Genomic DNA, 14,879 nt, shown 5'->3' with positions numbered 1-14,879 from the left:
CCCCCCCACTTGCCTTTCGGCAAACGGGCCTTCCCCTCCGCCGGAACAGGTGTGCTATCTATCCTCCCTACTACCGTCCAGTGCATCCCTGCGCTATGGATTTGAATTTCGCTCACAAATGGCGAGCACTTGTTGGTCAGCGTGGTCAGCTGACCGCGCTGACCAATGAGAAACGCTTCTTAGCACGGTTAAATACGGTTTTGTTTGAAATAATTTTTTGTATCATGACAAGCAGATTGTCATGAGGGACAAGTAGGTTCTGTTTAGGGCTAGTTACTGACTCAGCTTTACCTCTCACTAAACTGATCTGTAGGATGTGTTATTTTACATTGTTCCATAGAACTAACAGGTGCCGGCCACAAAGACAAAATGTCTACAGAAGAGATTCTCCACACTGTCACCCAGTCTCCAGACCCCGCCATGTACTGGCCAAGACCATCCTCTGAAAAGACACAGGTAAGAGAAGGACATTGTAAAGGAGCTCCTATCTATATAGAACCTAACTACTGACCAGTGAAGAGGTCTGTCATATTCTGCAGCCAATAGGTGGACTACACATCACCCTCCTGGTCACTTTCCCCTAATACACTGCCATTGGTGTTTACGGTGTATGTAAACCCTAACATTGAACTTCTCATATTTCCTCCCAAATACCTGTTGATCCTGTGAGGAATCCAGTGAGCTGATAACTTCCTGTGCTCTCTGCCTCTGCTGACTGTTAACAGTTAGCATTTTTTCCAGTTCTCTCTGTGGGCTGCAGAACACCCCCCTCCCACCCCCCTTTGTTGTGAAGATGAGGAAAGGGGGAGGTATTCTGTAGTCCTAGCATACATCCTGTACATTTGGTGACAACACTGCTCTTCTAGTGATACCGTACACCCTAGGACAGGAAGTGTGTTGTTGGCAGGGTCACCAGATGAGAATAAAGAAAAAAAAAGAATGAGAAAAGAAAGCTAACACAGCCACCACATCTAAACACTACTTTGTTAATAGTTTGTATTTTTGCATTTTCTAAAATATTTGAAGTGGAAGTTCACCCTAGAAATCCTCAATGAACTTTAAACAGCCATAAATCACACGTACATTAACACATGCATAGCACCCTGCATAGCATGCCTCGGTTGTCCAACAATCAGCAATGGAAACTTGCCAGCCATTTACCAGGAACACCATGCAACTTATGGAGCTGCTCAGCCCCCCTCGTGCTATCGACGTATTTAACAGCATCAGGGCACTGAAGAAGAGTTTTCCAGTCAGGCTTTGCAATCACAAGACGTAAATGGACCACAGGGTCGCATGAGTTGCATGGTGTCACTGGTAATAGCTTGCAGTTCTCCAATGCTGATTGCTGAACAACCAATGCACAGACAAAAGTCAGACATGGTGCTATGCACAGGGGCGCCCCAAGGCCGGGTGCCACCTAGAGCGGAGACCGGGTGACACCCCGCAGTGAAGTCGACTTTTTAGAGGGGGTGACACCAAAATGGCTGTCAGTCATTTTGGTCGTCCCGCCTCCAATGGTGTCACCAAGGTGCAGGCCGCACCCACCTTGTGACGCCACTGGCTATGCATTCATCAAAGAATATGTGTTATATGGCTGTTTAAAGTTCATTGATGTTTTCTAGGGTGAGCCTCCACTATTCAGATGATTAAATGTCTATTTATCACTTTTAGGATATTTCCCATTTATTGACAAGCCTTTTCAAAAATGTATACACTGGAGAAATCATTGGTAAAGATACAGGAGCTAATCTGATCCGGTCTAAGGGAGGAGACAACCCTCATCATCAGAAGTTTGTGGAGGAGCTGCAGCAGGTACATATTTATTTTATACACATACTGTATATTTATTGTGCATTGAGACACATCCCTATTTGTTGTGTGTATAAATGAGATGTTTAGGTGGCCATTTATGACTCAATAAAACGAAATAATGTAAATGTTTTGAGCAGAAAACTACCTCGCGGTTGGCTCATGGAACAAATTTTACTGAGGCAAGGGTTCCGGTACATGCATTGTGACCTTTTCTCACACAGATTCTGCAGCATAACCATATAGTTATTTTGTTGTCGCTGATGGCTTAGATTCGTGCAGAGTATGATCACAGACTGGCAGAGTCTGATATGGTGGAGCATCACATCATCCAGGCACGAGCACGGGCTATGGCAGAGGAGGAACGAATACTTAACTGCATGAAGAATGAAGCAGAAGACACCCACCAAAACCTGGGGCTACCTCCAGGTACTGACACCTTGGGCCAGATTCATCAAGTTGCACAACATGTTGCATGGCAAAATTGGTACATTAAACTACTGTATATCAGCACACATGGTGATATCACTTGATTTTTCAAAAAGGAAAATAAGATTAATGAGTTACTCAAGCGTGGTTTACTTTTTCCATTGTGGTCTTAACAGCTTTCTCATTAGATGATAGAACTTTTTCAGGTGTGGATCACCATAGTATGCCACCTGCAGACACATTCAGAAGCTCCTTTTGCTTTGTAATAAGGATTAGTGGGGTGTTTCTGTAAGGCCTTGTTCACATACTTTTCTCAGCGAACAAGATATAGGCCTCATTAACACTGCCGCACGTATGCGCGCGTATACGCGCGTACGTGCGTATTGTACCATATGCAACCTATGCAAATAAATGGCTCCATACACACAGCCGCGTATAGAGCCGTATATTTGCGTAGCGTATATATGCGCGAAAACAGAATGGAACAGAGATGCGTCCGGGCAGCGTATCGCTGCGTATTTACGCGCATATACGCGTGTTTACACGCACATATGCGTACAGCACATTAAAAATTCCATTACGAGTGATGCATTCTGGGATTGCATATAGTGCACGTATATACGCTCGTATATACGCTCATAGACGCGTATGTACGCAATATACAATTTTTCTTGCGTTGTGTGTGAATGAGGCCATACAGGGGTACAGGTAATTTTTGTAACACACACACACAACCCAAAGATTGAACTTGATGGACCTGTGTCTTTATTCAACCCTAACAAGTATGTAATGTAACTATGTAACTGCTTGGCACAGTAGTGCAGCACCTACAAATCTGCATATGAACACATACAGTATATCCAGTCAGATATGGAACACATTCAAATAAGTAAATTCAGCAATATCTGAGTATTGAAGCCCGCATGCAAGATCAATAATATCAATGATACTAAGGGGGCACTTATTAAAAAGTATCTGAAACAAGTTCTCAACTGGTGTGGTTGCCATACCAACCAATCAGCTTTTATCTTTCATTTTTTTCCATACAACATAGAAAATGTAAATTTAAAAACTGATTGGCAGCATTCCAATTGAAAGTTCAGAAAAAGTATGCAAGGGCCTCTGCTGCACACTCAATGACATCATTGTGTAATTTGTTTAGATCTCCACAGTGCAGAGCAGGCCACACGCAGTCCTTGGATCGGGTCCTCACTTAATTCTGGCATGGAGGTCACGGGAAATCAGTTACATTTGAACCAATACAAGGAACTGCTGTCATATTCAGCCCTTACCAATATGTTCAAGCATTATTTTCTTTTTTTTGGAACAAGTATTTCCTAAACCATATATAACACTGATTTTACAATATGTCTAATTATCATGCATTTCTAGAACTAACACATAGAAGTATCTGTTTGCTTTACAGTTCAGTCATATTTCAGATGGTGTGTTAATAACGATCTGCTTAAAAAACATAAGCTCATCTCTCCTGAAGACTACATCACTGATGTGCATCACAGTAGCAAGGCTCCTAGAGGTATGTACTGCATTAGGTGTATTGCAGGGGTGTCACGGCAGCCATAGAAGCCTGTGTATCTGCTATAGGCTTCATAGGTCGGAGCAGTATTGGTGTCACCTGATGAACACAATTTGGCTACTTTTTGGTGATTTGCTCAGGAACCTTTTGTATGTGTGATTTTTTTTTATTGCAACCAGTCAGCCACTTAAATTTTTTTCAAAGGTTTGCACAGAGGAGGAACCAGAAGGTGCCTGGTATATCCATTATAAGCCAGCAAAATGTGTACTTGTTTCACTTGTTCTTTTACTATAGGCTTGATTTTTCACCTTTGGGACTAGCCCCCACTCCATGTTAAACCCAACCCACCACCCTCAGTCCAATAACAATGCCATAAAGCCCTGCATAGAACAGTGAAACCAGCATCTTGGGGGCACAAAAAAGACTCTTCTAGCTAATCATGTAATAACAGACTCCTCGAAGATTGATTGATTGATTGATGTTTAAAAGTTAAAATTGACTGATATGTTTTTTCTAAGGGATGCTGCTATTCGGGCTTTCCTAAACAGGAACCGTCCCCATATCCGTTATCTAGTCTACTGTTTAATTGCCACTTGCAGTGTTTTGCGTAATACCCCACTACTAAGTTACTCATTTATTATACAGTCTAATCACTAAGCTACAACAGTACCTATACTTACAATTACCACTGCTTTAAATTGCAGCCATGCTTACAAATATGATACAATATGTCATTCAGTGTGATTGCCAGCAACTGCTGGTCGCCCCCAGTCCCATGTGGAAGTGCTTTGGTTTGGGAAGACTCAGGCCTCAAGCACTGCATGGGAAGGTGACATATCACATGCTTTTCCTTACCAGGATTTTCAGGGAGAGGTGGCAGAAATCTAGAGAGAGAGTATAGACATTGGAGGGAGCCTAGGATAAGGAAGGTTGAGGTTGAGTTTGGATTTTTTGCATTCTGACAGGTATGCTTTAAGCACATTTAAAAATATTACCCCATCACTATAAGTGCTTATGATCAGTATTAATGTTAATTTAATGTTTTATATTTCAGGCTTCTCAGATCCCTCATTTTACAAAGAGACATTCAGTTTCCATCAACACATTTCCAGAAGCCCTGTGGATGATGGTTACTGTGACCCAGCAGCTTCTGATATAGCAGTAAGGGATATTTTAAAAGCCTCTTCCTCTAACTTGACATTGTTATCTACCTGCGATGTTGAAGAACAAAATCAAATCAAGTCAGCCAAGGTACCTATCACTCTGTTCACATTTACATTTTTAAAGGTTAAATATATAACAATAGATCCTCACTAAAATAATCAAACACAGATGCTCAAATAGAAGAGAAACATAAATGATTTTGTTAAAAACCTTCTGTGTTCAGCACAAGCAACTTCAATAAAAGCAAGCTTAAAAATAAGCCTCTAAAGAAGAATAATTACATCCTGCATATAATCCCCTATCTGAAAACAATGTACAGAAACAGCATGGCCCTACTGTCAGGCAAATAAACTGTTTTTTTGCCTAATATAAAGGCTAGTTGTCAACAATACACTGCTAAGTGCTAGAAAATATTAGTCATGTTGAACAAAATTATATACAGCACATAAACCAATCAAAAAATGATTTGCACTGCCTATAACACAATTAAAGAAGAACTCCAGAGAAAATTATTATCCCTTGCAGTGGGGCAACCCAGCACTGCAAGGGTTAACTGCTCATTTGTGTCTAGGTAGGAAAATAATATTATACTTGCCTGATCCTCTAAACCGACTGGAACTTAGATCGGTCCCTGGAGCCCCTCTCTCCCTCTGCTGCAGCAGTCTAACGTCCTGTAAATCATTACATTCTATACACAGTGTATACAACGTGAGGACACTGAGGGACATTCCATCGCTGCAGCATAGGAAGAGAGAGGCAGGAGGGAGCGCTGTCACTGCTGGCCATCTCCAAGGATCGGGTGAGTATAACTTTGTTATTTTCAGCCATAGACCAAAACAAGCAGGTAACCCATGCAGTGTGGGGGTAGCCCCACTTCAAGGGTTAATAATCATTTTCCCTGAAGCTTTAAATATTGAAGATAGAATGGTAGATTCCTTTCGTTCAAAGATGTTGGCGTATCATCCTGTATAATTTTGTTAAGTATGACCATCCCACTCTAAATAGTTCAACACAAATTGGTAATAAAGATTCCTTTGTATACCCTCACAATTGTAATCCATGCCTACAACAATACAGCCATGGCCAGAAATATTGGCACCCCTGCATTTCTGTCAGATAATACACGACTTTGCGCAGACAATTGCAATTACAAATGTTTCGGCATTCTCATGTTTATTTATTTTGTTTGTATTGGTATGACACAAACAAGTTGAGAACAAAAAAGACAAACCTGACACATTCCACGCAAAATTCCAAAAATGGACTGGACAAAATTATTGGAACCCTCAATTAATATTTGGTAGCACAGCCCTTGGAAAAAAAAACTGAAATTAATGGCTTCCTGTAACCATCAATGAGTTTCTTACACCTCTCTACGGGAATTTTGGAGCACGCTTCTTTCGCCAACTGCTCCAGATCTTTCAGATTGGAAGGGTTCCTTTTCCCAACTGCTGTTTTGAGATCTCCATACAGATGCTCCATGGGATTCAGATCTGGACTCATTGCTGGCCAGTCTAGTACTCTCCAGCACTTTGTCTGAAACCATTTCTGGGTGCTTTGTGACGTGTGCTTTCGGTCATTGTCCTGCTGTAAGACCCATGACCTCTGACGGAGACCCAACTTTCTGATACTGTGCCTACATTGCACCACAGAATTCTTTGGTAGTCTTCAGATTTTATAATGCCATGCACACAGCCAAGACCTCCAGTGCCTGAAGCAGCAAATCAACCCCAAAACATCAGTGAACCTCCACCATGTTTGACGGTAGGGTTTGTTTTTTTTTTACTTTAAAGGCCTCGTTTCTTTTTCTGAAAGCAGTAGAATGATGGACTTTACCAAAAAGCTGTCATTTTGTTTATTCAAAAAGCTGTTAATTTTGTGTCATACCAATACAAACAAAATAAATCAACATGAGAATGCCCAAACATTTGTAATTGCTACAATTTTCTGCGCAAAGTGGTGCATTATCTGACAGAAATGCAGGGGTGCCAATATTTTTGGCCATGACTGTATGTTTTAGCTGCAAGGATCAGTAAAAAGAGAGATACAACCTTCATTCATCAAAGCCTGATGTCCAGGGATTGCCAACACACATCAAACAGCAATGAAGTCATGTCAGTCCCAGTAAATAGATTTTAATGACAATGTGATCCTTGCAGTTGAGAGATACAGTAAAATAAAACCAGAGACTTCAGATTATTTTTAACTTAAAAGTGGTTGTCAGTGCTTTTTATATTTATTTAAATCAATAAATGTTAACTGAAATGTTACTTACTGATTGTGCCTTTTTAATGTTACATTGGAAGACACTCTTAAGGGCCAGTTCACACCATATGCAGTTGTGATGCAGTCCGTTTATTTGACTGCTGCAGTCAAAATACATCACAATGCTTTCCTATGGGCTTTCTCGTGCTTTATTCACACCATTGCAGTGTGAATTAAGCACAAGATAGCCCATAGGAAAGCATTGAGATGTATTTTGAATGCAGCAGTCAAATAAACGGACTGCATCACAACTGCGTATGGTGTGAACTGGCCCTTAAGGTGGTTCTAAGAGATCAAACACTCTAATCTATAATGGCTCACATACAGTAAACAGCTCAGAGTGGAATTCTTAAATAAAATCAGAGAAAAAAACTGAAGGCAAACAGCAACAATAGGATACTTCAGTTCAACAATAGGAAAACAAGAGTTTGAATCTGTTACTCAGGTAGCACAGAAAACTTTCTAGACAGATTTATCTGACCCAATGCTCAAGATGGGTTCTAGATGTCATCATAGGAAGTACACAATAGAATAATGAATGAGTTTCACAAATCCAGCTCTCTTCTGTAAGATATATTTTCATGTCATTGTTAGGCTCTAATATTATTCTCAGTGTTGGTACATATATATTTAATTATTTTAGAAATCTACACCAAAAAAGAGTTTACAGAAGACGGAGCTGAGTGCTGAAGACAGAGAGGCTCAACGTACTCAGTTGGCAAAACTAGAGAAGCGGCACAATTTCCTAAAAAACCCACGCTTTTTACCACCAAACAGCCTGCACGGAGGAAGGTCTCTTATTCTACCTACAAAGAAAGGAGAAACATTGATATCTGGAAGAAAAAGAGTAATTGAAGAACAGTAAGATATTATTTCAGTGTTATGAAATACAGGTTCATTGAAGAAGTAGGTGAGAGCTTGGTATGTTCCTAGAAATAGAAACCATTGACATATTTAGAAATGAATATCATTGGGTTGTTTCTGTAGCTGTACCCACTCAATGGCTGATTATAGCCATTACATGGGGCATGTATTAGCTAGTGTCTAGGGTAGCAGCGTAAAAGGAGGTAAAGCACTTTTTGCAGCTGCCATATTGCAGCTGACCTTGTGAAGGGCAGGGGCTACTGGGAGGAGTCAAGAGACTTTCTATAATCTAAGTAACGGTCAGCCACATCCTATTTCTCTGATATTTCTTGATTGTACCTAAAACAAATACCAGTTGTAGCTCTGCATATACAGCAGATTACATGCTTACCGCAGTTGCACAATTTGGGTCATAGTTTTGCTCTAATAATGAAGAAAAATGGGAATGAAAAAATTGGTGTCTTTATTTGTCCAACTTGATCCCTAGTTAGCTAGTTTTTAGGGAAATACTCAGTAAAAACAGTTTTGAATGTCATGTCAGTGAATTTAGAGTATAAATTGATTTGAGCGGCTGACATTTTGTGTTCTGTTGCTATTGGTAGAGACACATACTTGGAGTCTTCAGCTTCTTTGAGCAAATCTAGGTTTCTGGTGTGTTTTTTTTCCTTTAAGGAAAGGCTGTATTCACTTTATTTATTGCCATCTACAGTATGTCCCATAGTTGGAAGCTCAGATGGTTTAGAGTTAGGGACCACACTTATTAGCGGTACCTTGACGAGGCAGTGTGGCTTCACATGTTTTGCACAAGTATGAAACAGAGACCTGTTTTTTTTAACCCAATTGCTGAAAGTGTTTTAATTAGTTATTTTTGTGCTGACTAGTGTGCTGGGGAGATTTTGTATTAAATGAATATGCTAATGCAAACTTTTTTGTTCTATTTGTAGCGATCCAAATGAGCCAATACCAGTATTTCTAGCTAACCCACCTGTTATCTTCTTCCCAGAATATGAGATTGGACAGATATATGAGGTGAGTTTGCACAAAGTCATTGGGGTTTTGAAAAGTTGACAAAAAAATAAATTTTACAATATTTAAAGAGAAAATATAGTTTATATTTAGCAAGCAAGGGTTTTAAATTATTATTGCATTTGGTTGATTTTTTCACATATACAGTTCATCTAAAAGACATATAGGTTCTCTATAACAAGTAAATGATTACGTCTCTGTTTAAATACATAAAGATGACGGTGGAGTTGAGGAACATGACAGCATCAAGCCGTCACGTGCGGATCATCCCTCCTTCTACTGCATATTTCTCTGTTGGGCTTGGTAAGAAAAAAATGAACATTAATGCATATCCCAATTTTCTGACAGTTCAAGCTTGTTTAGCTTTAACCAAAAAAAAACCACTTTGCATGCTCTGTGGATCTACAGTAGATGATAACACCTTGGAATAATATTTTACAATGTTATCTGTTATAAATGTTAGTAGTAGTTCACACCACTTCTTTTTTTTTATTATTATGTTCATTCACTTTTTACATGAAATAAATACATAACAAATAGAAACTACACCATAAAAAACTACAAACAAAAAGACCATTGTTACTGCTCCACAGAAAATACATACCATACACAGTTCAGATAAAAAAGAAAGAAAAATAAAAGTGCTCAACCATGCACAGGGAGAGAAACCCCACAACAAAATAATGGTAATCAGAGCATTACAGGGATAGAAATACATCACAACATATCAAAGGGCAGGTAATATGTCCATGTTATTGAGCCATAGTGCCAATACTTTGTCAAACATCAGAGGACAACCTCTGCTAGTAGACATAGCTTTGTAAAAGCGTAACAAAGAGTTAACAAGTCCCTTCCATCTGTCCACAGTAGGTGCATTCGGGCTCTTCCAATGGAGGATAGCTTTCTATGTATAAAAAAGAAAAATACTCAACAAAGTGTGGGTGGCCACTGCAGGGCGTCAGTTCTTTCATGAGCTCCAGCAAACAGAATTGGGGTGTGAGTTGGATAGTAAGAAATGTTAGGGCCTACTGGAACTAATGGGTACCAGTACTCCCTGATTTAATGACAGGTCCAAAACACGTGAAAAAAATTCTGCTGAGTCTACCCTACTACCCGACAATGACAGCACTGCACAGAAGTGCCGAGAAAAGCCTTTCCGGAGTCAAATAATCTCTGTGCAGGAACTTAAATTGGATACAGCGTTACTGGACCGATATCAGACAGGGGAGAGGATAGTCTCAAAAGTCCACCCAATCATCCCTATGTGGGTCTGAAACAACCTCTAGCCAGTGACCCATATTGGCAAGTTGGTTGGGCGAATGAGTGGATTGAAGTAATTGGTATACAGTTGAGAGGGTTTTTTTAAGGATGCATCACGCAGCAATACTTCCACTACTGTAGAGTGTAGCTCCACGCCTTCAGAGCCAAACTGCACCGCGAAGATGTGCTGTCGTTGAAAAACCTGAAAAAATAGGTGTTAGACAAATTATATTTAGCCTTAAGGACATCAAATGAAGCCAGAGCGCTAACCTGCAGAATAAGGCCCAGACACTTTATCCCCTTTGAGGCCAAATAGATGGATCCAGGAGAGAAACGAAACGAGGAAGCATAGAATTCCTCCACAAAGGAGTGTGAGGCAACCAGACCAACCGAGACCCCGACAGCTGTGCAGTCACCACTGACCAAGCCTTGAGCATAGCTTTCATTGAGATCGTAAGGCCATATGGGGTTTTTGGGCCCTTATGAAGCGCATTCTGAGGAGATTCATAAGATCCTAAAGAGGCCACCTCCAACACCACCACAGCATTAAGCTGGTCAATAGACATAGTTATGGGCATGGACTAACTGTCCTACAAGGAAATCATTGTAGAAATCAGGAAGGGCCAGTGGCCATTGCATTATCTTTAATTTAAGTCCGGGAGGCACACTTCCCCACAGGAAAGACGAGACAAGAGTATTTAGTTGGGTAAAGTGCCGCTTAGTGATCCAAACAGGGGCATGTTTCAGGACATAAAGAAAAGTGGGGTTCAGCTTTTTAATGAGCTTAATCTTGCCCAGGCAGCTAATTTTGTGCACAGGATATTTATATAAAAATGTGGGTGTGCTTCTTAAATAGAAGTAAACATGCCATTCTATATACTCAATTCTATATCTTATATTTGTGCTTCTAGGGAAGTTTCCTGGAGAGGGCGGAATTGTAGCACCGGGTATGAGTTGTCATTACACAGTGCGGTTTGTTCCTGATTCTCTGGCTGACTTTGAGGATTTCATATTGGTGGAGTCACAAGCACCATATCCAGTTTTAGTCCCTATTGAAGCAAGGCGGCCACCTCCAGTACTAACATGTAAGGAATGGAATTATATGTGTGCTCTGTAATTCTCACTGTTTTATAAAAATTATTATCAGAACAAAGAGCCGTGCAGAGATCATTCTATTTGTTTATAGACACAGAAGCTTGCTTTGTTTGTAGTTTTTCTTTTATATACAGTTTTTTTGTAGGACCTATTTTACTTTTAAAAGGTAAGTTTTCTTCCTCTGTGTTGCCATCTTCTTATGGCTCTCCTTGCTATTGATACACCATATACACCAAACGTATTAGGACATCCCTACAACTTATTGAGTTCAGATGTTTCCAGTGAAAGATACTAGTAATGCTACAGCATAGAGTACAGAAACAATTATCTGCTAGCAATGTTTTGGCAACAGTTCAGGATTAATGCGGTTTTTGCTAAATAGGCACAAATTCCCACTGACACACTCCAAAATCTTGTAAAAAGCCGCCCCAGAATATTGGAGACTCTTATAGCCTCCAAGGGAAGGGGGCACCTCCATATTAGTGCCCATGGTATTGAAGCCCCCAAGAGGCTCATATAGGTATGATGGTCAGGTGTCTACAAACTTTTGGTCATTTAGTCTATTTCTACTCAGGTCCTGTGTGGTGATCAGAACTGGAAGTGGGTGGAATATGTCCATTGTGCAGAGATTCTGTCAGTGTCCCAGTTGTATTGATTCCCATTATTTGTGTAGTCAGAGGGATGGGATGTAAGGGTCATTTTCCCAACAGAGACACAGATAGTAATAAAAACCTGACAGAGAGGTTTTAGCTCTGCCCCACTCCATCCAAAGCACAAAAACAAACATTTTGGCTTGAGTTGCATTTTAGGTGATATTGACTGGTTGCTGTTGATTGTCTAAACAGTGCCTCGGATTCTGGACTGTGGTCCATGCCTAGTCGGAGGAGTAAAGGTCTTTGAATGTCTCTGCAGGAATGAGGGGCTGAATCGTGGAAGATTTTGCATTATGCCCAAAAGTGTCTGGCCTCCAGCAAACTTTAGAGTAAGACCTCTTTCTGTATTCACTTTGAAATGAAAGTTGGAATGTTGTCTATAGCAACTAGTCTTATTCCAGCTGCTGTTTTTCAAAAATAGGTTAGAAGCTTGACATTAATGTATAACTGGTTATAATAAAAACGTTCTTATTCTGTATACATTTTACATACTGAAACAGATGCACGTAGGAAGGTGAAAGAGAAAGGGTTCCTGATCACCTCTTTGTCTTTAAATATAAAATAAAAAGTTTTTGCCTGTTTTGGTTCTGGTGACAGTGTGACAGTGGAACATGAAAACTGTCTGGCAATTGTGATATTGGGGAGAATCAAGCACATATGGTGAGCGCTTAAGGACCAGTCATGAAGCCGTTTTCACAGAAAAAAGGATAGTCTTCTATTAATTCCAAAGGCAGAAAAAGGAAATCCCACAAAAATAGCTTTCTTCAGCATACATATCAGCTCAACATTCACAGGCTATCCTGTTCAGTGTCCCAGGACCTTACTGTTTTCCTCAACAGAATCTCTTCAAGGATATTCTGTGCCTTTGAGCATCTTTTAGCAGCCTTTGATTTCACACCCACACACCAGGGTGCCTGGCTCTCTCTGCCTCTCCAAGCCTTCCCGCCCCCCAGTCTGTTCCTCATGTGCCTCCAGCGCACACACACACACACACTCAACCACTCTGGCTTCCGGACACAACCTGTCCCTCTACCCAGCCGGAGCCCTCATGTGCCTGCAGCCCACACCACACCACACCAACTCCTGCACCACTGACTGCCTCCTTCTCTCTGTCCAATTTCCTAATAGGGCTGTTATCAGCCACCTGGATGGTCTGGCCTGGCAATTGGCTGCACCTCGGCCCAGGACTGGAGATTTCATCCTGCCCAAGACTCTTATGGTGCCCATACACTTTACAACCCTCGCAAGACTTTTGTCTTGCGAGGGTTGTAAAGTACTTAAAAAAACGTACGATCTGCCCATCTTGGACAGGAAGATCGTACTTGCGATGACATCAATATGGGGCGGGCTTCCGATGACTGCAAACGGGCAGTGTGCGCGTGCGCACACCGGCCCGATCGGCAGTTGTCGAACAAGCAGGCCACTAACTCGCCGAGAATCGTACGATTCCCGGTGGGTTTTCCAGCCTGCTTGTTTGACGGAAGACGTGCGACCGTACAGTAGAAACGGTTGCACGCCTTCCATACACTGCACGATTATCGTACAATGGCGGGATTTCCCGCGATTCCCGCATGAGAATCGTGCAGTGTATGGGCACCTTTAGAAATCTACAGAGACCCAGATCCCAGTTATACTCCAGAAAACCCAGAAAGAACTGGAAATCCAGCTCCTTCCCTGTAACACAGTATGTTTTCTGGACCCTCTCAGCCCCTTTGGCCGAGAGTCCTGGGCGCCAAGCACAGCAATCACCATAGATACATGCACTGTCCTGCCACACAGTATACACTCAAGTCGGTAGCCACATACAGAGAAGTTTCACTGCCCCATCCAATGAGAGAATATACACAAAGTTTAAGCCTCTAACCCCAGCACTACGTAATAGAAGGCAAAGATAACATTACATACAGGTGAAACTCGAATAATTAGAATATCGTGCAAAGTTCATTTATTTCACTAATGCAACTTAAAAGGTGAAACTAATATATGAGATAGACTCATTACATTATATTAAATGCAATCAATAAAACAAGGATTGTACATAGAACAATATCGGACCTCTGAAAAGTACTTGGTTTGGGCCCCTTTTGCAGAACTTACTGCAATTACTTTTGCACGATATTCTAATTATTCGAGTTTCACCTGTATATCAGTTTGCTGTTGGCTATGACATTAACATAACATCTTGTATAATGTCTTTTAAAGAGTATAGCAACAGCCGGATTTGTTGAGCAGGCACCCTTCGGAATCCACCCAGCCATGTTTGAACTGTATCCTGGACAAGAAACTGTTATTGAGGTTAGTAACTTTCGCTTCAAATGCCTCTCTGATTTGTTAACCATATACTTTGTAATTTATGATCGATTGAGATTAGAGCAATCCTCCTCTATTGAATTATTGCACAACACAGCACACACGTATACCCCCGTTGCTGCCAATCACTCTTCAATACCAAATGAAAAAATTTAGCAACTTGCATTTTGTTTGCATAATCGATTAGTATCTACAATCAGTTCCCTAATATTTTGCACAGCCTCTACTTACAATAAGATAACAAACCATCAATACTTTTCCTGAGCAGTCAATTGACATGTCTCAGTCAATCTACTGCCATTATTGGTTTGGTGGTGCATTTTATGAGCTTGATTTGAATGTGATTTGATCTGTTTTTCCCCATTAAGTGGTCAATTGAATGATCATATCAATATGTGTGTAGCCATCATTAGACTGATTGCATTAGGTTTAGGAATATATATATATCAGTATATGTATAGATT

General features: G+C 40.8%; 1 protein-coding gene across 1 annotated transcript in view; it reads left to right on the top strand.

Moving 5' to 3' along the window:
- Nucleotides 1-14,879, top strand: part of DLEC1 (deleted in lung and esophageal cancer 1) — an 82,977-nt gene that overhangs the window by 32,133 nt on the left and 35,965 nt on the right. Inside the window, exons 2-12 of the mRNA XM_018553479.1 lie at nucleotides 341-456; nucleotides 1,675-1,815; nucleotides 2,085-2,241; nucleotides 3,668-3,778; nucleotides 4,833-4,996; nucleotides 7,851-8,068; nucleotides 9,016-9,100; nucleotides 9,313-9,400; nucleotides 11,269-11,442; nucleotides 12,298-12,434; nucleotides 14,308-14,400. Of these exons, the coding sequence (XP_018408981.1) occupies nucleotides 341-456; nucleotides 1,675-1,815; nucleotides 2,085-2,241; nucleotides 3,668-3,778; nucleotides 4,833-4,996; nucleotides 7,851-8,068; nucleotides 9,016-9,100; nucleotides 9,313-9,400; nucleotides 11,269-11,442; nucleotides 12,298-12,434; nucleotides 14,308-14,400 (1,484 nt within the window). The remainder of the gene's footprint in view (nucleotides 1-340; nucleotides 457-1,674; nucleotides 1,816-2,084; nucleotides 2,242-3,667; nucleotides 3,779-4,832; nucleotides 4,997-7,850; nucleotides 8,069-9,015; nucleotides 9,101-9,312; nucleotides 9,401-11,268; nucleotides 11,443-12,297; nucleotides 12,435-14,307; nucleotides 14,401-14,879) is intronic.

The sequence above is a fragment of the Nanorana parkeri genome, unplaced genomic scaffold (genome assembly GCF_000935625.1).
Source record: "Nanorana parkeri isolate BGI_ZX_2015 unplaced genomic scaffold, ASM93562v1 scaffold121, whole genome shotgun sequence".
NCBI classification, from domain to species: domain Eukaryota; kingdom Metazoa; phylum Chordata; class Amphibia; order Anura; family Dicroglossidae; genus Nanorana; species Nanorana parkeri.
The sequence above is the reverse complement of the archived record's forward strand: the minus strand, read 5'-3'. Positions and strand labels throughout refer to the sequence as shown.